This window comes from Marmota flaviventris, chromosome 2, assembly GCF_047511675.1.
Source record: "Marmota flaviventris isolate mMarFla1 chromosome 2, mMarFla1.hap1, whole genome shotgun sequence".
Taxonomy (NCBI): Eukaryota; Metazoa; Chordata; class Mammalia; order Rodentia; family Sciuridae; genus Marmota; species Marmota flaviventris.
The window spans coordinates 79,083,447-79,108,037 of NC_092499.1; the positions used below are offsets into that span (position 1 = coordinate 79,083,447).

At 38.6% G+C, this 24,591-nt stretch overlaps 1 protein-coding gene and 1 non-coding gene across 2 annotated transcripts in view; both read left to right on the plus strand.

Moving 5' to 3' along the window:
- Fermt2 (FERM domain containing kindlin 2) overlaps nucleotides 1-4,203 on the plus strand; it is an 82,139-nt gene extending 77,936 nt beyond the window's left edge. Inside the window, exons 13-15 of the mRNA XM_027929581.2 lie at nucleotides 1,047-1,171; nucleotides 1,496-1,637; nucleotides 2,955-4,203. Of these exons, the coding sequence (XP_027785382.1) occupies nucleotides 1,047-1,171; nucleotides 1,496-1,637; nucleotides 2,955-3,128 (441 nt within the window). The 3' untranslated portion in view covers nucleotides 3,129-4,203. The remainder of the gene's footprint in view (nucleotides 1-1,046; nucleotides 1,172-1,495; nucleotides 1,638-2,954) is intronic.
- A 10,386-nt stretch (nucleotides 4,204-14,589) lies between these two features.
- LOC114088316 (small nucleolar RNA SNORA73 family) lies at nucleotides 14,590-14,790 on the plus strand. Its single transcript, XR_003581973.1, has one exon. It is a non-coding gene; the product is annotated as a small nucleolar RNA SNORA73 family (small nucleolar RNA).
- Nucleotides 14,791-24,591: the final 9,801 nt, after the last annotated feature.

Sequence of the window (24,591 nt, forward strand, 5' to 3'; positions counted from 1 at the left end):
CTAATATTATGGCCACAATTCCTAGTGTAGTATATGGCATCTCTTTATTTTTACTTCCAGGAAAAAGGATGCAAAAAACAAATGGTAATTAAGGAGTTTGCTTTTCTTGTGTAAATAGACAGTATGGGCACTGCACTATTTCATGTCTTCAACTTCTGAAAAGCAGTGCATGTATCATATTTGACTAATTATGAGAGGACTAAAAGTTTTTTGAGTATTAATTTTTATTTTACTACTAAAATAATTAGCTTTACCCTAACCAGTAAGAGCTGGTATTTGAGGCAAGAAAAGAGGTATTTGTACTTTTTATTTTCTTCCTACAAATTTCTACCCTTAATTTTCATAACATTTAACATTCTGAAATGGGGAGTGTTTCTCAGTATTCTGAATGGAAAGTAATTGCTGCTTCCTTGTGTTTATTTTCATTCTTGCATTTACTTTGCTTGGTTTCCACCTAAAGTAATTTTTCGCATGGTTTTTGGCTGGAATTTTGGTTTGCAGGTTACCGCAACTTTTTCTTTGCTTCATTGCCATTTTTTCTGATTGCCTCTTTTTTTTCTTTCCGCTTCCTTTTTCTTTCTTCGCATTGCCATCTACAGCCAGGCTATGTAAGAGATTTGGTAAGTTCTTCATATTTACAAAAAAAAATTAAAAAAGAGGAAGAAATAAATTTATTAACTCTGTATGTGTATATATATATATATATACATATGTATGTATACATATGTATATATATATATATATACACACACATATATGAGTATACTGTTTAATAATAGAATGTGCGTCTCAAGTTTGGCAATTATGTACTAATAGTATTTTTTTCCCTTATGATACATGAAAACTAAAATTAAGAATATCTTTTAGTTTAGAAATATTTAATATATTACTTTATTAAAATTCCCAAATGTAACTTCAGATATTTTCTATTTTCAACTCTTACAATATATGATTTTGTGGTGGGATACATAATTCAGTCTTTCAATCATAATTCTGCCATGAAAGAAAAATGTCCAATGGTAAAGATGATATTTAATCATATTTAGATAACAGCAAGAATTTTGGAGGCCCATCAGAACGTAGCCCAGATGAGTCTGATTGAAGCTAAGATGAGATTCATTCAAGCTTGGCAGTCATTACCTGAATTTGGCATCACACACTTCATTGCAAGGTCAGTGGTCCTACTAAGTACCTCTATAAACCTTAATCTGCATTTTCACTTCCTCTGCTTCCTGTAATTAGAAGCTAAACATCTAACACATAGCTACTTAGTCACATTAACCTGTTCTACAGTAAAATTTAAAGACTGTTCAGATGTATTTGCTGTATTTTTAATTTTTTCATTACAAACTCAGAATGATTATATTTCTATTTTTATTCATACAAGAATAGCACTTTTATTTAGGGTTAGAGAGAACTTGTCTGGAAGAAAAACAGACCTATATGTTTCCCACATATGCACATTTTTAAATGTTTGGTTTTTTCAATGCTGCAGGTTCCAAGGGGGCAAGAAAGAAGAACTTATTGGAATTGCATACAACAGATTAATTAGGATGGATGCCGGCACAGGAGATGCCATTAAAACATGGCGCTTCAGCAACATGAAGCAGTGGAATGTTAACTGGGAGATCAAAATGGTAAACTAGTGGGGCTGCAGTTGTAACTCAGTGGTAGAGCGCTTTCCTAGTACATGTGAGGCACTGGGTTTGATCCTCAGCACCACAAAAAAATAAATAAATAAAATAAAGGTATTGTGTCCATCTGCAACTAAAAAAAATTTTTTTTAAAAAGGTAAACTAGCAGCAGTGCTACCTAAATATGTAGTCTTTATGATAAAATCTAGTAAGTTAAAGAGGCCTCATAAGTACTGAATATTTTTATCATTATTTCTTAAAGTACAGACCATGGTTGGTTACTCATATCTCACTTAAACTTGCCTATTTCATAACTAAAATTCTAAAGGCATAACAATTTGCTTAGAATATTGCTTGATCTTTTTTAGGGTTGTCTTTCTATAGTGAATAAGTCCCTTCCACTTAGAATAGCATCACTATATATTGAATGCCTCCTTTGTGCCAGGCATAATAGATGTTTATATCTATATCCTATCTCTAAACCTCATCACAGCCTTCTAAGGTAGATGGGATGTCTGTACTTTAAAATGAGGCCACTCAAATTTAGAGGCCAAAAGGCCACCATTGTTCATGACCACAAACAGTAAATAACAGATTCAGTATTCAAACTAATACAGTTTGGGGGTCTAAAGCCTGGCACATGTACCACTATATATCATGTTGCCACTAACCTTATTATTTAAAATAAACAGGCCAGGCACAATGGCTTGGAAGGCTGAAGCAGAGGATTGGGAATTCAAAGGCACCCTCAGCAATGGCGAAGTGCTAAACCCTGTGTCTAAATAACATATAAAATAGGGCTGGGGTTGTGGCTCAGTGGTTGGATTGGCCCTGAATTCAATCCCTGGTACCAAAAAATAAAATAAACAGAATCATTACTAAAAAGTCATATTGGATATGTTGTACAGTTCCTGTCACTTAATAAAACTCATTTCTGAAATATTTAAACAAGATACCTAAAGGTTAATATTGAAGCAAATATTAAATAAAACACAGGAAGTAGATTTTTCTCCCAGGACTTCAAGAGAGACAGAATTGAATCACCAGAGACCACTTGGGAACTTAATGACCTAAAACCCTTGTGTTCAGTCTTCCTCTTCAGAACTTGAAAACTAAAAGGATGGGGGTGGGGGAGGGTAGCAAACTTTCCTTATTCTTTCAGCTTAAAGGCATTATTACTTTAGTGTTTTAGAAGAGTAATTATTTGAGGATTGACATGTTTTATGATTAGGGCAGGCCTTAAACATAAGCACAGTAGCTTCACAGGACCCAGCCACATGGAGTTTTCCTGGAACTGATAGTTCTCTGTCTTTGTTTTAGGTCACCGTAGAGTTTGCAGATGAAGTCCGATTGTCCTTCATTTGTACTGAAGTAGATTGCAAAGTGGTTCATGAATTTATTGGTGGCTACATATTTCTCTCAACACGTGCAAAAGACCAGAATGAGAGTTTAGATGAAGAGATGTTCTACAAACTTACTAGTGGTTGGGTGTGAATAGAAATACTATATAATGAAACTCCATGGCCATAACAATATTTAACTTTAAAAGCTGTTGTTTGTTATATGCTGCTTGATAAAGTAAGCTTGAAATTTATCATGAAAAACTTTTTTGCCTTACCAGACTGGTTAATATGTGCACTAACAAGCACGACTAGTAATCTGCTAAAATGATACAATAAATGGACTATTGAATATGGCACACATTCCTTACGAATTGAAACTGAAATAGTGGGCAAATCAGAAATAAACCATCAGTGATTTAAGCAAGCCAAATTGTAAGAAATAAGCCATCTACTCTAAAGTTATGCAGGGCTTAACCTATATGAAGTCTATTTATCATGTTTAATGCATGTATTTTAATGTATTTTAATTTGATTTAATGTTTTAAAATAACCTTCCGGTAGCCATTTTAATCCCCCTCCCCAAATATAAAATCAGGCATACAAAAAGTGCCTGATATTTAATAATGTCATTATTTGACCTTGAAGGAAAATGCTGTTAGTCTGTTACGCTTTGTTTTTGTCCTTGAATAAGCATGTATGTATATTGTCTTGTGTTTTTATTTTTACACCATATTGTATTACTCTTATAGTATGCACCAGCATATTCACTGTCTGCCTAAAATATGCAACTTTTGCATTACAATATGAAGTAAAGGTCTATGAAGTATAAATTTTGTGTAACTAATGTACAAACACAAATTTTATAAAATTGTACAGTTTTTTTAAAAAACTTCACAACTAGAAATGGCTTAGATGTAGCATCCTTGCATTAGTTAAATGCTTTTAAAAGATAATTAATATGCAGTTTTAATATCTGCTAAATTAAGAATGACTTCATTTATGGTCATGATTTGCCACAATGTCCTTAACTCTTATGCCTGGACTAGGCAACGTTCTAGTCTGTTGCGCTGTTACAATCTGCATTGGTGCTAGTCAGAAAATTCCTAGGTCACATAGCCCAAAAGGGTGCCAGGGAGGGGTGGATTACCAGTATTGTCCAATAATCCATGGTTTAAAGACTGTATAAATGCATCTTATTTTAAATAAAAGCAAAACCTTTTATTTAATATTTCTTTTTGTAGTACTTTTCTTTTGATGTTTACAAACATTAACTTTATAGAGGTGAACCTTTGCCTTTGGAAAAGCTTTGCCTACATCTTATGTTGTGAGAAAACTGACTAGTATTCCAAAGTGTCACCAGATATAGATGCTTTATCTCTAAGGTAAAGTCTTGCACTTACATTGAAAACCCCCCATTTTTCCTAATACTGAAAAATTAATGTAGAATATCTAAATTGTTAGAAATGTAGTTACAAACAGAAGTTTACTCAAGCAGAATTTGCTTTGAACAGCAAAATAATTCTTGGTCTTTTAAAAAAAAAAAGTTGTGAATAATTTACTCCCTGAAATTTCAATCCTGGACTTTCTCCATTACCCCTTGTTTCTAATGAGGCTAATACCTGTTGATTTTTCCTTTATGCAGCCTTGCATCCTTCTTTTGTCATTGCTGTCAGTATCATCCAAGTCAGTTCTTTGTGCTGTGCCTGCTGGCTGCGCTTCCTGGACATTCAAGTCTTCACCTATCCAAATGTCTGTCTAGCATTTTTAGAACTTTAGAGCTCAAGATTCTTCCTGACTTTCAAGTTTGCTTAGGGCCAAAAATTCTCTTTTCCAGCTGCCAGCCATAATTAATGAATAGCCATTAATTTCTCCTGAAGATTTGTCCTGAGGAATCCTGTGGGCAGTGGCCTCTCTACAGAAATAACAAGAAACGGAGAGGGTTGGGGTCGGGAGGGGGACACTGCTGAGGCCTCCAGAGACCTGGCTGGAGGTTTCTGCTCTTTGTGAGTCAAGTTCACGTGGACATGAAGGTACTGGGGACAGGATGCCAACCAAGCTCCCTTCCAACCCTGTTTCTCTTAAATCAGCAGGTTAGAGACCTGAAAGCCCCTGATGTAGTTAATCAGTAATCTCAACTCGGTACAACCTTGAACTTCAAAAGTCAGGGAACTGGAGATGTGAACATTTACTGTAAAAGAGAACTCAGTTGGATTTCTTGACTCTGCATTCTTACCTAGTTCACAAAACAAAATTGGGTAGACTACTTTTTTCAGACTGTATTTGTTCTTTCCTATGTTCTTTATTAGCAATTTGTGATGTAGTGGGATTACCAGCCTGGGTTCCTTATCCTTAATTTATCTGGAAAAATAGCACATAGGGTCAGAAAGCAAAAGTCCTCAGTACTGTAACTACCTTGAATATAATAACTTCTCAGTAAAATGTGAGGGTATTTTTTATTCAGCTTCTTCTTATCCTCTGGAATACATCTTTATCCTATGTGTTTCATAACAATTTCTGCCCCTCTCATTAAGCCTGACAAGGGTTGGAGCTGTTTTTACTGACCACTTAAGTCATGGTAATGCCTTCACCACTTTGATAATTTAGAAAAAGTAAGAGAAAGGAGCTTTCTGAAATACATCCTGAAACAAGATCATCACTGAAACTGAATGCCTCCCCCTGAGCAGCTACCATTTAGGCTGTTTTATTCTATAATTGTAACCACTGATGGAAAAAGGGTCATCACCTCCAAAACACTTGTGGCTACTGTAGGTATCCCTTCTCTGTCGCTATATACTTGCAGAAGAAAATCAATGACGAGTTGACCTGTTGTATAAGTATAGTCTAGTAGGGTACAAGGACAAATTGATCTCATTTTTATGCTGTTGATGTGTCTCAGTCCTCTCTACCTAGTCATACACAGGAAGAAGCTGTTTACTGGAGAGCTCTGTGCTCTTCAACAAATTAACTGTGTCTTTATCTGTTTGAACTGCCTTGGCTTGATAGATCTAGACTTGGGGGAGGAGGTAGAGACAAGTAACAGGAAATGGGAAATTACAATCTGGGTGAGGGGAATGCAGTTCACAGTGGATTGCAGGGCTACCCAGAACAGGAAACAGTGCAGCCCAAAAGCCTTATCTGGTGACCTTATTTCCCACTGTGCTGATTCCACTCTTGTTTTCTCTGCTTTATTTAATAAACAAGACAAAGTTTCCCAGGCTGAATGTGTACATTAAAATTCCCTGTTCCCTTAGTAAATGGTTTCCAGCACACACATTCCCAGTTGCATTTCCCCTTTGATAGCTGTGCATGGTCCTGCAGACAGCTAAAAATTACAAGCACTTAAAATAATTTGAGACCATTATTTCATGAGATCTAATTATAGTCTCGTGTGGCTTCACCAGCCAGGCATTATCCATTTACTGTTCAGGGAAGTGGTCCAGGTTCAATGTTAATTAAATTTTTGATTAAAAACAGCACAACCAAACAGATTTAAAATCATGTCTGTATTAATATAGCTTGTAGATACTGCACAGTAAAGAAAACACAAGCATAAAATTCTCATCTCTAAATTTTGTGAACTTTATGACCAAGTGAAATTCAAAGGATGCGTTAACTCTCAGGTTTACTAATCAAAATATCTAAACAACCTTGTTTCTATCTTTCCACCTCACTACAAATTCAGTTAGCTCTTAGAACATTCAGAAAATAGGAGAGCACAGGGCCAGGAATCGTGCTAGAGAGATAAACATTAACCAGAGTCTAAGAGACTCCAGAGACAATGCAAACTAGACAAGCCAGTGTTATAGGCCGGCACACAACAGAAGGGTTTCCGAATGAATGGCGCTGTGTGTTATATGTATGAAATAAAAGGATCCGGACCATTGCCTATTCATATAGGTATGTAGCAGTTCAATTCCAAATGGATTAAAGACTTCACTGTGAACAGCAAAACTACAAAACTTTTAAAGCATGACAGAGCTTACAGAGTTACTTACGTAACATTGGGCAAAGATTTTGTGTGTTAAGATACAACAAGCACAAACCAGTTACATTACAGTGAAAAATATAATGGTATGTATTTTAAAGTTGAAAGGCAAATCAAAATTGGGAGAAGCTAACTGACAGAGGATTAATACCCAGACTTTAAACACATACACAGAGATCAAATAAGAATGGATAAAACACTAGGTATTTTCACAAAGAGAAAACTTGAAATGGTCTGTAAATTTATAAAATACTGTTCAACTTTACTAATATTCTGGAAATTAGGAAATTTTTTTTCTGTGCTGCCAGGGATTGAACCCAGGGCCTCGTGGCTGTTAAACACAAACTCTACCACTAAGCTACATTCCCAGCCCTACAAATTTTAAATATAATTAAAATATAGTTTCACACCACCATATTAGTAAATATTTAGTCTGGTGGAGTCATTGGAATACTTATTGTTGGTGGGAGTATAGCTAGAACATTTTGATATCATTGAGTAAAATCACAGATGAAGTTTACAATTTCACAATTAGACATGTACATACCCTGGAGAAGTTCCTACCTGTGTGTAGCAGGACATAAGCACAAGAGTATGCAGAGCACACTACTTACAAGATGAAGAACCTGGAAACAAATGTCTGTAACAGTAGAATGATGAATTATACTTGGGTCCAAAAATGGAATCAAAGTAAACCAGGTGCAGTGGCACATGTCTGTAAATCCAGCTACTTGGGAAGCTGAGACAGAAGGATCTGAAGTTTGAGGTTGGCCTCAGCAATTTAGCAAGAGCCTGTCCTAAAATAAAATTATAAGAACTGGTGATGTAGCTCAATGGTGGAGTAGTTGCTTAGCATGCAGAAAGCCCGGTGCTGCTGAAAAAGAAAAAAAGGAATTGGGGCTGGGGTTATGGCTCAGTGGTAGAGCACTCGCCTCGCACATGCGAGATCCTGGGTTCAATCCTCAGCACCACATACAAAAATAAACAAGTGAAATAAAGGTGTTGTGTCCAAAAAAAAGAAAAAGAAAAAAGGAATCAAGTAGCAATGAATAAATTCCACTACACAAAACAATATGGCTAAATCTCAACATAATGAATGCTAAACCCAAAACTAGCTGCAGCAGACAAATAGTATGATTAAAGTTTTATAATATGCTGGATTTCTAAACATTAAAAAAATTAAAGTAGTAAATATTTTTATTGTAGAGTAAAACTATTAAAACATGAACTATTGGGGGCTGGGATTGGGACTCAGTGGTAGAGCACTTGCCTAGCACGTGTGAGGCACTGGGTTTGATTCTCAGCACCATATATAAATAAATAAAATAAAGGTCCATTGATAACTAAGATAATATTTAAAATAAAATAAAGGTGTTGTGTCCAACTAAAACTAAAAAATATTTTTTAAATGTTAAAAAAAAAAGATGAACTGTTGGTGATTCTGAACTCCACTGTGAAACAGAGACAGTAAAAATCACTGTAACTAATAGAAGCAAGGCTTGTGCTTGACAGCAGCCCTTTTGCTCATTAAATGTGCTTTCCTGGGCCTGGAGGAGATTAGCACATGAGTCTGGTCCCTGCTGCCCAGTAAATCATGAACTGGTTGGCTGGCTTGCTGGCCTGGTTTAAGAATCGAGCTAATGAGCCCAGGGTCAGGGGTTCGGTCTCCTTGTGGTCCAGTTGACTTTGTTTTGTTTCATATTGATAGGCCGCACCATTATCCTCTCAATGTCAGAAGAGGGACTGGACAAGAATAGATCCATTAGCTCTATTAGAAAACAAACTCTAAGGTCAAAGCTCTGCTCAGCATACAAATCACAGCCCTGTTACTTATAAACAATTGTGAAAACATCAACAAAAATCTTATGAAAGTGCCCAAGCTATAGCTGAAAAGCCAAAGAATTTACTTAATGCCTTTTCCTGCAGCCTGGATTGGTTATTTTAGGGGTCCCTGTACTTGAGATCCAGCCTTCTATAAATCCTAACTTTTTGAAATGGGGATTCTGAAAATGATGTCAATTCTTAAGAAAATACCTTACAATTTTCATGATTTGAAAGTGCTTTACAAACTTGAAGCCAACAGGATAGGAAAGGTAGAACCAGAACCAAGCTACTTGCAATGTTCTGTCCAGACTTTGCTACTGTAGCCACAGGCCAACACTGTGAACCTGACCTCTTCCACATGCCCCAAATTCTTCCTATGAAGATCTTTAAAGAGGGAACTGGACAGATGTTCTCTTTAATCTTCACTGGTTAAAACAAATCTGTGGAATGTAAAAATTCTAGAGCTTTTTGTTTGGTTGGTTTTTGTTTAGGCAAACAACATGAATTCGACAGTTGTTCCCCCTAGTCCCAAGAACTGCCTGAGGCCAAATTATGTTTGTTGTTTTGTTTTATTTTCCTTATACCAGGGATTGAACCCAGCAGCACTTAACCACTGAGCCACATCCATCCCTAGCCCTTTTCATTTTTTTATTTTGAGACAGGATCTCTCTAAATTGCTTAATGCCTGACTCACTAAATTGCTGAGACTGGCTTTGAACTTGGAAAAATCCTCCTCAGGCTCCCAAGCCACTGGGATTACAGGCATGCACCACTATACCCAGCTAAATGAATTGGAAACAAAATTACTTATAAACCTATAAGATTTGATTATAGGGGCTGGGATTGTGGCTCAGTGGTAGCTCGTCTAGCACGGGCGGGACCCAGGTTCGATCCTCAGCACCACATAAAAATAAAGGCATTGTGTTGTGTCCATCTACACCTAAAAAACAAATAAATAATTTTTTTTAAAAAAAGATTTGATTATAAACCCTTCTCTTTTTTTATACTCTGAGAAACTGAACTAAAAAAAAATGTATTCCATCAAAGCCTGGGACACAGTCTTTTGCAATCTATTAGGCAACTGTATTTTAAGAGGTAAGGGGTTTATAATAACTAATTGTTTGGTACCTAGTAAATTGGGTGCTATGCTTAAAAGGTCACAAGTCATAGAGGCCAGGCTGTTCATCCTGTCCCAAGAGATTGACATTTGGATACATTCCTCAGCCTGCCTAGACACTGGTCAGGCATGTAAAGCTGTGTGGTGAACTCTTCTTTTGAGAAAGGGAAGAAATTCTTCTTGTAAAGGAAAAGCCCCAAGTAGGTAACTAAAGCTAAAGGAAAGTAGAAAGCAAGGGACCTATGATCTTTTTTTTTAATATTTATTTTTTTGTTGTAGTTGGACACAATACCTTTATTTCACCTATTTATTTTTATGTGGTGTTGAGGATCAAACCCAGGGTCTCACACGTGCGAGATTGAGCGTTCTACTGCTGAGACACAGCCCCAGCCCATCTATGATCTTTTTAATGAATCTAATTCTGTTGAGTACTCAGAGGGAAGAGAATATCACATAAGTGACGTAAGGCCCAGAGATGAAAAGACTTCTTGGAAGACAGTACCCAAGAAGGTTGATGCATGTCACATGATGGCTTATGACTAACATCGAGTTGGCGATGGAGGTGATAAGTGGTCACAAGACAGAGAGAATGCTAGGGCTAGAGACACAGGGAAACTTCCTGATCAAGGTGGCACCAGCAGGACTTGGGAGGAAGCAGAGAGAAGCCCAGGGCATGCAGGCAGGAGGGTAGGGAGGAAGGTCCCGGCCAAATGACAAAAATTCAAACCCAGACACAGGAAAGGGCAGAGCCTCAAATATTTGAGATGATCTCTCTGAGATTTTAAAAAGAAAAGAAACTGGTTAAAATACTCAGAAAAATCATGTGGAGTAGTATAGTACATGCTCAGAGTTATTCAAATGAAGCTAAATTTAGCCAACTATTTCCCAAGCACAGGTGGGAAAAACTGAACGTGAGGGAGACAAACCACTCAAAATCTTCCCGAAGAAACAGAAAATAATATGTACGTGAGAAGCATCAGCTTTCACATAAATTAGTTTAAATACTTCCATTTCTAAAAAGCAGTGGAGGAACAAAGATGAGAAACCAACAGAAATGATTTTACACAAGTACAAGCTAAAGGAGCGCGGCCCACTGGAGCTTCCCAAAACAAGAAGTCATGGAGAAGACCCATGGGAAGGCCAGCTTCCATTTTAAAAGATGCTCCCCACATGTATAATGAGGAGAATGATGGCCCAGAAACAGTCATGAGCACGTGAGCCCATCCTCAGGGGAGGACAAAGGGGAAGGGAAGAAATCACAGACCTCCAGCAAGAGTGCGGCAGCGTGGGAACTTCTCTGTGACATGCCAGAGACCTCAGGCCCTGAGCAGATGTGCCTGACTCTGCTCTTCCCAAACAAGACATGTTGTGGTGCTCTGAGAAACTTCTGTGAAGGGACCTGGAAAGATGATTGCCTTAAATAAGTCTTCAAAGCCAGGTCTTTCTGGAAAATTCTACGCTGGTTCTCTAAAAAAAAAAAAAAGACACCAATAACCAGAACTCTTAAAGCAATTAAAAAGTGACCAGAGACACCTGTACTCATGACATCATGGAGAGTCCCTCCCTGAGCCCCTCTAGAATGTCCCTACAAGGTATACACAATTCACTAGGGACTGTCAGCCTGGGAGCTAGGAGGGCATGCTCATCCTTACAAGGCCAGTGTCTGACATAAAGAAGGGCTCAGAACAAACTCCTTGAATGAAGGAAAGAAAGAATCCAGCAGCAGAAGAAAGGATTCACCTTTGGCAGTGTGTGGCAGGGTATAAAAGGTGCTTTTGAAACATACAGCGGGAACTATATTCTAGACCTGAGATTGGATATGGCTGTGTGCTTGGGTTTTTGTTTTTGTTTTTTTTTTTTTTTAATTAGCCAGCTGTGGATTTTTTTTCCTTTCTTTTTTATTTTTTCCTGCTATTTTTAGATCCAAAAATCTTAGCCTTCTCCCCTACTACTAGCTGTTTTGAAGTTAGGAAACACAGCCAATTTAAATATTAGACCAATCAAAACAACCCAGAGTCAGGTGCTCTCAAAAGAAAAAACAAAGAAGTTCAAATTTGAAAACAAAACAAACAAGAAAAAATGTTCAGGACTGCCTGTGAGATCCTTTTATGGGTTTTATGTTAGGAGTGTGAAGAAGACAGTCTCATGGAGACAAAGTTGTTAAATTCTCAAGTTAAACTTGAATCCACTGCAAACCCCTAACTGCTTCTCACCCAAACCTTCTACATGACCCTAATGTGCTTATTCTCCAAATATCAAAGACAGTCACCTTCGAATTAAACAATTTTCCAAAACCAATTAAGAAGGTTTTTTTAAATAATTTTTTTGAGATTCAAGATAGTTGATTAGAGGCACCCAACACCCATTTCCTCCTCCACAAAGCACTGAAGAAGCAAGTTTATAGTCACATTTCCAGGTGACTGAACAAGAGAGAACACTAGAAATCAGCAAGAGAGAAACTGAAACCTTGTAAGATTCAGAGATTTTGAACAAGAGCATAGTAAGAGAAAGAAAAATCCATGCACCTGCTGTTAACCTTGATTCTACAGCTGGGTACGGGAATCTCCCCTCCATAGGCGTAAGGGTAACAGAGTCCCAGCAAACTGCTTCAGTGCAGATGCTGGAGTCCTAGCTACTCCAAGTTTCACAATCCTCACGCGTTGGCAGCCCACTTATCTAAGTGTCATGAAATCTGCAGAGTAGCTTTGTTTTGGAAAAGGATCTGACATTATCTCCCAGGGAACACCCAGGGTGCTGTGCCCAGGAGGTATCTTAAGAAGTGAGCTATTGTCTGAGTTTGGGCTTCTGTAAGGGTCAGAAGCCCCTCATATTCCCATCTCTAACACTCCACTGCACTAGTTTAAGGGGTAACTGCCTTGTGAACCCAACTTGGCTCAGCAGAATGACTGTGACCTAAGCCCGCTGGGTACCCGACATTGTTGGGAATGAGGGTTGCCGCATGGAAGGGAATAGAGGGTGCTACCCTTGAAAACCAGGAAACTGGGTGTTTTCCCTCTGAGAATAAGGGTATGGCCAGCTGCTTGGGAACTTGTGCAAGTTCCAGGACTGAAGGCAGGTGCCCATGTGGTTCCCACCACTGCACCTGATTCGGGTGCCTGTCACTGACAGGGCAGGGAGGGAACCACAGTTCTCTCCTCTGTCTAATCCACAGGGCATGCTGAGGGAGCCTTGCGCAGCTCTGTGGCTCCAGCCATCCCCTGACCCCAGGGCATGCTCAGCAAGAGGGTGCCAGATCAACTTTACCCCACTTGCGCCCAGCTTCCGCTCACTCTCAGCAGACACTTAGCTAAAAGAGTGTGGATCAGGGGAGTTGCAACCCTACCACTGGGCACATGCAGCCAAAAGAGGTCCTAAAAGGAACCTTGACTGGCTCCAGTCTTGGTCTCATTCCCAGTAGTAATGCCACCAGGGTTTCTACTGCCACTCCATCTAGGTGGCTCCCACTAAACCCCCCCTGCATGTGGTCTGAAAATGCACTGCTGTCAGGACTGGGTGTGGGCCACACAGGGGGGCTGTGGTTCCCTCCACCACCACTCCCCATGTATGGTCCAAAGCCAAGTGCTTCAGGCCCCTCACCACTGCCACAGGCCCTTGCTAACAGCATAGCTAGCATCAACAGTGCCCATGAAACACCCTTCTCATGATACGGGCCACCAGTCCCATTGTAGGAAAAGTCACACAGTGAGTACCCCACACACTATTCCCTACACCACACCTGCCTGAACTGCTATGTCCTCACCTTTTCGTGGGCCAGAAACAGTGGGTTTGTCCAACTCCACTATGTCATACACTATGCCAAAAGTCATTCATCATAGCCAAGAAGCTATAGGGAGATGACACTGTGTTGCCTGGCTAATACCCAACACATATATCAGGAGAAAGTTATTTACTAAGAAGGTCACCCCATAAAAGTGATAAGAGATATCTGGCCAATCTCAACAGGGAGTAAAATATTGGAGGAAAAAAGGTAATATGATACCTTCAGAAAAACTTAACAATTCTCTAACAGATTCCAAAGAAACCCATAATGAACAAAATGCCTGATAAAGAATTTAAAAGTATGATTATAAAAATCTCAGTGAGAGCCAAGGGAATACGGATAATAGTTATATAAAATTAAGGCAATGCAGGATCTGAAAGAGAAGTTCAGCAAAGAGAGTCTAAAAAGAAACAGCAATCTTGGAAAAGAAGAGCTCAATAGTCAAATTTTAAAATATCGTTAAAAGCCACAAGACTAGACCAAGTAGAAGAAAGGATATCTGAAATATAAGAGAGAGAGAGAGAGAGAGAGAGAGAGAGAGAGAGAGAGTGAGTGAGTTAGGGGGAGAAGGGAAGGAAGAAGGAAGAAAGGAAGAGAAGAGGGAGGAAGAAGAGAGTATTCAAGATCCATGGGCTGGGCATAGTGGTACATAGCTGTAATCCCAGAGGGCCAAGAGGCTGAGGCAGGAGGATCACAAGTTCAAAGCCAGCCTCAAAAATTTAGCAAGGCCAAGCATCTCAGTGAGACCCTGTCCCTAAATAAAATATAAAAAAGAACTGGGGATGTGGCTCAGTGGTTAGGCCCCTCTGGGTTCAATCTCCAGTACCAAAAAACCCCACCAAAAAAACCCTATGGGACAACATTAAACAAACAAATCTCTGCATTTTAAGAATACCTGAAGGCATCCAACATGGACACCCCAGGAGGTCACTCTCCCTGGGCTCTGTTTAAGTGGCACAGAAGAGAACAGGGTTCTGTCCCATGATGTACAGTCCCTTTCACAATGGTGGAGATGAAAATGGGCTTTGTGTCTGCACTTGCTTATTCCTACAACTGCTCAGTCCTGTGAACAATGATTGAGATAACAAACCACGGAGTGAATGTCTAGTATGCTGAGATTTTTAATTAGATTAAGATATTCAAGAATCTAATTTTTTAAAATTTTCATTCAGAAAAATAAAATAATACCTGAAGACAAGGAAAACAAAGTTAGGTACAGTAAACCTAGTCAATAATATAAGAGCAGAAAGATTCCCCAATCTTGGAAAAGATATGGATAGCAATGAACAGGAGGCTTATAAGACCAGTAAAGAACTTCACCACAGCATATTATAGTCAAACAATAAAAATGAAGAAGACATGGCTGGGATATAGCTCAGTGGTAGAGAACTTGCCTAGTATGCATTAGGCCCCGAGTTCAATTTCCAGTACCACGGTGAAAGAAATAAAAGTATAAGACAAAGAACAAATTCTAAAATCTTCAAGAGAAAAGTGCCCTTATCATTTGTTTAACAATTCAAGTTAGCCAACCCTCAAGTGTGGTATCTCGTTTAATGGAATCTTAAAAAAAAAAAAAAAGTGTTATTAGACATATCTTTTCCAAAATTGAAGGCGCTTTCTATCCTACCCCAAAACTTTTTGGCTACTGGATTATTTTGGTTAGAGATTACCTCAAATAACAATAATAATTCCAAGCAGGGAAAATGATCCCTAAAATGTAAATAAAGGAAACATGAGCTAATCTGGCAAGGCATCCAATACTAAGGTTAAAATATGTTTTTGCTTAGTATTTGATTTTTTTCAAGCATCATGTTAATGGGAAGGCCACACAGTCTACCTGAAGGCAGCCGAAATTAATCAAACCTTGAGGCTCTGAATGTTGAACAACATAAAAAACACCAAATAGATGCTGAATGAAAGATAATGGAAAGTGGAAACCCCAGCTTGCCAAAGATAACATGAGATAGCTTCTCTCCTTAGCTTCTTAAAAACAGTCCTGTGATCTGTTAAAGAGAAAAGCATGGGCAAGAGCGATTTCTGATATCGTGTACTCTAGCGTCACAAGTCTAGTCTTGCAACAGAGCAAAGACCACAAAGAGAGACGTGCTTAGCTCTATCAGAAAAGAGGAAACCCTTCTAAGGGAACAAAGGAAGGGTTTATAGCTTCAGTGGCCGAAGCTTCTTATGAGACTAACATCCAGCAATGATTAAATCCCCCTGGTCAAGTGGATGATTAGTGAGCCATTAATGACAAGTAAGTTTTGAGTGTGATCCAGGAACATCTATCCCTTCATGAGCAAAAGGGGCTTTAGGGACAACCAAATATTAAAACTACTTTTTTCTACAATTAGTATATATGACTATGGTCAGAAACAGAAGCTTTCAGGATAAAACAAAACAAACATCATCCTTTAGTAATTTAAAAGATATCTCAATTCTTGAAAGATACAGATGGGATTATTAAAATATCCTGAATTCACCAGAGCATACATATCCCAACATCAATGAATTAATCTATTGAATATATGCTATTTTTAATTTTTTTTGTCATTAATGAAGACAAGATGAACAGCATGTCTTTATTTTATTTATTTATTTTGTGGTGCTAGGGACCAAACACAGTGCATCACACATGCTAGGCAAGTGCTCTGCATGGAGCTACAGCCCCAGCCCAATATATGCTATTTAAATAAGTACAATCAACTCAAATCAGAAACATAAGGAGACGGAAAGAATTGTATATGTGCATGAAATAGAGGTAGAGGCAACTGTCACAGAAAGAAGATCCTTTAGCTAGAGATTTTTCAGCATTTTTTTTTTCCCTTAAAAGATGCACCAGACATACAACACCTAAAAGCAATGTCATGCTGGGCATGGTGACACACACCTGTAATGCCAAGCAACCTGGGAGGCTGAGGCAGGAGGATGTGTCAACAACTTAGCAAGACCCTGTCTCAAAATAAAAAATAAAAGAGATCAGGGATGTGGCTCAGCATTGAAGCACTTCTGGAATTAATCCCCAGTGAGGGGGCGGGGAGGGGTGGTGCCTAAAAGCAGAGTAGACTAAAAATAGACCTGAAAGGGTCACATCTCTGGATTATTCATCCTCACTCAGTTCCGGGGCCTCTGCCTGACACAGCTATAAAGTAGGCAAAATTTATCTTTAGACTCTCCTACTTACTTCTCCTCTGAGTCTTGGTCCATCTGAGGTGCTCAGTGCCTCAGGCTGTCCAGATATCACCACACCCAGGCCTTCCCTCCTTGGAATGTGGCCTGGACACTAAAGCAAGTTTCTTTCTCTGTATTTATTTTTCCCCAACCACTAATAGAGTTAAAGTTAAAGGGAGACTGAGGCAGGAGGATCATTTGAGTCAATGAGTTTGAAACCAACCTGGGCAACAAAGGAAGATCCCACTTCAAAAAAAAAAAAAAAAAAAAAGTCAAAGTTAAAATCTTCTTCTCAGCTAATCACCTGGGAGGAAAGTAATGCTGCAAAGGAATTCATACTGGCATGTAGGTAACAAATATATTCTAAATCCCTAGCATTCTAAAGTTTTGTTAAACTAAAGGAATATGAGGAATGTTAAGACTGTAGGGTATGCAACAAGGAACATCTGGGGAGATCCGAGTTTCCTCAAATCATGTGTATTAGTCAGTTGGCTATTACTATAATGAAATACCTGAGGCTTGGTAATTTTATAAAGAAAAGAGGTTTATATAGCTCATAATTCTGCAGGTTCAAGGGCTTGGTACCAGCATCAGCTCAATTCTGGTGACCTCATGTTGGATGGTATCACAATGGTGGGGGTATGTTGTGAGATGGGAGAACACATGGCCACAGAGAGAGCCAAAGAGACTGGTACAGGACTATACTTGTTCATTTATAACAACCATCTCTCAATAAGTAACTCAGAGGGCTGGGGTTGTAGCTCAGTGGTAGAGCACTTGTCTAGCATGTGTGAGGCACAGGGTTCAATTCTTAGTACCATATATAAATAAATAAAATAAAGGTCTATCAACAACTAAAAAAAACTATAAGGAGGAGGAGGAGGAGGAGGAGGAGGAGGAGGAGGAGGAGGAGGAGGAGAAAAAGAAGTAACTTGGAGTGCCATAAGAACTAGCTCCCCTTCTGACTTAGGAACCTCCTACTACATTCCATCTCTTGAAGGTCCCAGCACTTCAACATCACAGCAATGAGGACCAAACCTCCATTTGCATGAATCCTTGGGGGACACACTCAAACCATTTCCAAACCCAAGCACCATCCACATGCCGTCAGGCTGGCAGTATTCTTTGTAGGATCAGGTCTTGCCGCCTCTAAAATAAGAAAAGTCACCTACTTCCATCGACTCTTGAGCAAATAGCAAAAGAAAAATTAGGGCAGATACACAGGTTTTGAAAACCTACCAAAAAGTGAAATGTAAATCTAAAATATGAGAACTAATTCTTAGTTTCCTTTTCTCATTGTAAAATAAGACTGAATGATCCACGGAGTGCCAAGATCATTCAATGAGGGGAAGGACAATCTTTTCAACAAACGGTGCTGGGAAAACTGGAGATCCATATACAAAAGAGTGAAATTGGACCCTTACACCACACACAAAAATTAATCAAAATGGATCAAAGACTTAAATGTAAAAGCTAAAACTCTTAGAAGAGGGCTGGGGTTGTAGCTCAGTGGTGGAGCACTTGCCTAGCATGTGTGAGGCACTGGGTTAGATCGTTAGCACCATATAAAAATAAAATACATGAATAAATAAAAAATAAAATAATTTTTAAAAACTCTTAGAAATACAGGTGAAAAGCTTTATGATATTGGTTTGGCAATGAACTTTTGGACATATCATCAAAAGAAAAAAGATAAACTGGACTTTTTAAAAATTTTGAAATGTTGTAAATCGAAAGATACTAGCAACAGAATAAAAAGGCAACCTACAAACTAAGGGGAAATGTTTGCAAATCATATATAAGATGGGATTAATATTCAGAATATAAAGAACTCCTATAACTACAAAAATAATTCCACGCAACTCAGTTAAAAATGGGTAAAGAACTTGAATAAACATTTTTTCCACATAAAATATTACAAATGGTCAGTAGGCATAGGAAAAACTGCTCAACATCACTAATCGGTAGTGATACCAATCAAGCCAGGTGTGAGCACATGCCTATAATCCTAGCAACTCCAGAGGCTAAGACAGGAGGATTGCAAGTTTGAGATTAACCTCAGTAACTTAGTGAGGCCCTAAGGACTTAGTGAGACCCTGTTACAAAATAAAACATAAAAGGTAGGGAGGGTTGTGGCTATGACTGAGTGGTTAAGTGACTCTGGGCTCAATTCCTGATACCAAAAAAAAAAAAAAAAAAAAGACACAAATCAAAACTTTTTATAACAGAGGTCCCTTTCATGTAACAGGGACCAACTCTATGTTTTAAATGTAAACCTTGCTGCTACACCACCGGCAGCTTATTTTAAAATTGACTTTTTTTTCTTTCCTTTTCTCACCCTTCCCTAACTGTGCAAAAAACAAGATTAACATTCTTTGTCCTAAGCCGAGTTATCCGTCTTTCTGCTTACTGCCCACCTGAACAAGGAAACTCTAGACCTAGAAAGGGGAAAACAGCTCTTTTAAGGATAAAGTTGAACATTAATTATATCTACTATGGAAAAATAGCCCTGGTGTTCACCTTTTTAAAGTCTTCTGGTCTCCCTAGCAGTCAGATGGCAGCCTCTGTGACATGAATACATTCCTTCTCTTACTAGCAAAGCAATCGCTTTTTCCCTTTTTCTCAAAGTCTTGGCCTTTTTTGGATAGGCATCAGGGACAAGGACTGAGCTTTCAGTATCAAAAGCACACTGGGATAAGATTCATACTTATTTGGATGGCTAATATCAGAAAAAAAGAAAAAGAAAATTAGTGTTGGCAAGGATGCAGAAAAATTGGCACTGCTGGTGGCAATGTAAAATGGTGTGGCCACTATGAAAAATAATATGGCATTTCCTCAAAAAAATTCAAGCTTCAACACAGACCAAATGATCCAGCAATTCCACTTATAGGTATATTCCCCAAAGAACTGAAAGCAGGGACTGAAGCAGATATTCATACATTTGTGTTCACAGCAGTGTTAAGAACAACATGAAAAGGCAGAAGCTACCCGAGTGTCTAGTGTCAGATGGATGGAAAACAAAATGTGGCATATACAGACAATGTAAGGATTTCTTTCATGTTTAAGGTTTTATAACATAACATATGCCACAACAAGACATTATGCCAAGTTAAATAATCCAGTCACAAAAGAACAAACATTGTATGATCCCACTTGTATGAGGTACCTATAGTAGTCAAATTCAGAGAGACCTAAAGTAGAATAAGGGATCAGATATGGTAGCACAAGCCTGTGATCCTAGTAACTTGAGAGGCTGAGGCAGGAGGAGCTCAAGTTGGATCTCTCAGCCTGAGCAATTTAGGGAGATCCTGTCTCAGAATGTTTTAAAAAAATTTTTAAAGGACTGGGAATATAATCCAGTGGTAAAGTGCTCCTGAGTTCAATCCCTAATACCAGTGGGGGAGTGGGGAGAGAATAGTGGCTGCCAAGGCCTGGAGGAGGAAAAAAATGGTGGGTTGGTATTTAACAAGTACAAAGTTTCAGTTTGGATGATGGAAAAGTTCTGGAGATAGTAGTAAATATTAATGTACTTAAAGGGTGAAACAGTAAATTATTTATTTAATTATTTTTTATTTATTCATGTACTTATGTATTGGAGATTGAAGCCAGGGAACTTTTATCACTGAGATATATCGCCAGTCTTTATTTATTTATTTACTTATTGAGACAGAATTTTAAGTTGTTGAGGGTCCCACTAAGTTTCTGAGGCTGGTCTCAAACTTGTGATCCTCCTGAGATACAGGCATGCGACACCACACCCAGTATATGTTATGTATATTTTCACACACACATGCACACATATACACACACACACAAAAAAAAAAAAAAAAAAAAAAAACACCTGCATAAGCATTTGAGATAATTACCTTATTTACATGGTCAAATTTATGATCCATTTTTCAAATTTTTAAATAAATACAACCAATACAAGGTGATTTTCTTCTTCCATTTTAACTTTAGAACATGAACAATACAGACTTCCACGTCTTCCTGGATTCAGTTTAACATGAAATTGTTTGGCTGGACTGGATGTGAATGGATACCAAGGGTAGAAGGCCTGGAAGCTCTGGCTGGCCCCTGAGAATAATCCCAGAATTTGCCACTACCTTTCAGAGGAAAAGTCATAGCCCTTGCAGGGTGGACCTGTGTGCATCGCTTCCAAGCACAAGTCTGAGAAAGGCTTTCTCCCCTCTCGGAATAACTGTACCCGAGTCTTCACCTCCCTCTCTGCAGAGGCACCCTATTCAGAGTCCGTGATCAGCACTCTCTCCTTGACCAAACCTGAGTTACTCTCCCAGAGACCTCTGTTCAGCCGCTCCCTTGGCTCCAGTCCTTGCTGGGCCTATATGACGTCAGTCTTAGTAAGAATCCTAGTACATGAGTTTAGGAAGAATCTCCACACCCTTAGTGTCTCAGTAATTTCCTACTGACCCCCCTCACCCTTCTCCTTGGTTCTAAATCCTCAGCTGTCTTTGTTGTATTCAGTGTTGAGCCCAGTCTCTCCCGTTACAATGCTCTTACTGCAACAGTCTCCAAGTTTTCCTTATTTTAACAAGTGCCAGATTAATTTTGTCTTAAAGAACATTTCAGCAAGAACTTTGGAAGTTTTAAAAATTTTAGCATTTCAAAAGCAACAGTCCCAAGAGGAGGTCATAGTTGCTGACACAGTAAACCAGTAATTTATCCATTCATCCGACTAGGTTCTGGTGAATGAAGTCTGCAGGATTTGCCCATATGAGCTCATAGCATCTTAACCTTCTAAAAGCTAGAAAATTTCATGATCACAACTGAGCTCTCTTGAGAGAGTGGAAGGGAAATTACAATGATTTAAATTAAAGCAAATGTCAGGGTTAGGGATGTATCTCAGTGGCAGAGCATTTGCCTAGCTTGTGTGAGGCTCTGGCTTCAATTTCTAGATAGCAATGTCTAATACTTGAAATGCTACTGCAGCCAACCCAAACCCTAGACTGATTTTCTATCTCCGCCAGCCTACTCCATCCAACCTAACACATATTCACCTCCCCCATACACACACACACATCTGGTGCTCTTGTGAGATATAACAGACATCAATTATCCTCGCTTCCCTCCCACACTGGACACTTAGATACATGTCCCTGTTTCACAGGGCCAAGACATCAGGCAGAGTCAACAGTCCTCTCTGAGATATCAGAGGAGGCTGCTGACACTGTGGGAGACACAGGATGCTGGTGCAATGCTCGGCAGAGAAAATGCCAGGGCACTGAAGTGTATCTGCATGACTCATTGGAGGATTTTCTTTAGGAGGAAGTGCGAAGCAGCCTCTCTAAATTCCATTCCGGTAAGTTAAGGGGTGGAAAGTCACTTGCAGAAGCAGGAAGGAAAAGGCCAGGGCTTATCCCTGAGTACATGACTACTTTCTACATTCAGTACAGACTCATTCAAAAGGAAACAATTTATTCCCTTCAAACAACAAGAAGTACAGTATGTCTTTGTCCTCTGTCAAGTTGTTCCAGGAAAGTATTGATGGTGCTCACTAACAGCAACTAACCACCTGTCATTCAAATCACTCCTGTTTCAGTTTGGATAATGTGGGAACATTCAGAGGTAAATGATTGTGAGAGCTGCAACCTAATCAGTCCATTCTAGTTTGAATGGACTTTCGGGGTGGTTACTGTATGCAGGTGTTGTGTGGCTGGAGGAGGTGGGTCACTGCGGAGGCACTGTGATGTCCTTCTCTCTTCCTGGCTCTTCCTGACCCTGCCATAGCTGAGCAGCTTCTCCCAGATGGGGTGCCTCACTCAAGCCCAGAGCAATGGAGTTGGCCATCTATGGACTGAGACCTCTGACTCTATGAACCCCAAAGAAACTATTCCTCCTCTAGGTTGTTTTTGTTGGGTATTTGGCTCACAGCAACACCAAATTTTACTAAAACCATCTCTAACTTCGGTATGATATGTAACGAAGAATGGTTGCAAACGTGTCTGCAGATGGGCATCTCCTCAGAGGAACTTCAAGCTTGGCATCAGCAGACCTCCCTCTGGCCCTGGGCTATTTGGGTTGCCAGAGCAAGGAGTTGACTGGATGAGGTAACTGGGCCATTTGTCTTCAAAAATTATTACTAACTTCATGATTTTGGTTATAGACCCCACAATTAGTTTGTTTCTAAAAGAGAATGTTATTTAGTTTTTTTTAAACTGAATTATTTTATTTAAGTCATCAGGTTTCCTAAGTAACACAAACTTCCTTTTTCACAAATGTAACATCAGCTATCTGGGGATTTCTGATGGGTCATTAGCTAATTATCAATTATAATCTCCCCCATCCTATTCTAATTCAATCTCCATTCTGTTTAAAAAAAAAAAAAGTTGCTTTTATAAATCACAAGAAAATCATTTAAATAAATTCTCTATTTTAAAAACATGCCTAATTCAGAAGTCTCCTTAATTGTGCTTTTTTTTCTGCTTTGTTATCTAAAACATTTTTCCTAAATGATATGAATCTTCCCTATACTCATCTGTAGCAAAAACCAAGCCATCACATGAATCAGCCAAAATGAAGATGTTATATGATATACTACATGACTTCCATTTTTGGTCCAAAAGGTTTTATGACAGTGATTTTAACCAGACCATATGACAGGGCAGAAAAATATATTTCAAAATGAAGAGTCTTTTCCTTAGTTATGTGTATGACATCATGTGATTCTTGTTGCCAATTAACTCTTCAATGTTATCTGTCTTTCTGCATCTAATGGGTTTTCCCCATCAATTACAGTTCTCAGATGAATAATAATTTAATCAAATGTTCCCCTCAGTTAAAAAAAAAAAGGCCAGAGCTTGACATGGGTGAAATCTAGCCTAATTAAATTAGCTTTTTTATAAAATACATTAAAGAAAGCTTAAGAGAAAATATTTTGGAAAAGCCTGTTCCCAGTGACTTCAATGTCTTCTCATTATTTTTTTTTAATTCATGCTATTAGTTTTCTCTCATGTTATGAATTAGATGAAAAACACAAGTCTGGTTCTAATTCCCAAATCCAGCTCTAATTCATAATAAGCTCTTAGTCACAGAACTTCAGATGAAAAGTCTGCCTCGCCCACTGACTGTGCCCAAGGCAAAGAGGAAACCCTAGACAACCAGGACCAGGCCACCAAGCTTTTTTAGTCAGCAGCATTAGGGTAAGCACTTCATATCCAAGGTTCTAAGCCATCCTAATGTCGTCTTAGTAGGAAAATTACAACTCATGCTGGTTTATCTCTAACTCCTGAGTCTTGTGAAAACTTTTACTGAATAATTTCCCTGGAAATCTTGGATCAAAATTGATGGCACCTATGTCATAAGACAAAGAAAGACTATGAAAATGGAGGTCAACTTAATCTGATATTAAAGGAATAAAAATGCTTTAAAAGGAAAATTAAGGGCTGGGATTGTGGCTCAGAGGTAGAGCGCTCACCTAGCATGCATGAGGCACTGGGTTCGATCCTCGGCACCATATAAAAATAAAATAAAGATATGTGTCCACCTATAACTAAAAAATAAATATAAAAAAAGAAAATTAATATTTCTAATAACTAACAGATTCAATTGGAATGTGGATTACAGATGTATTATATCAATGTTAAATTTACTTTCATTTTTCGTTATAATGGATTAGTAAGAGAACATACCTATTCTTAAGAAGTACACACTGTAGCATTTGGGGGTGAAGAGTCATGGTGTATGCCACTGACCTTCAAATGGCTCAAAATGAATATTTT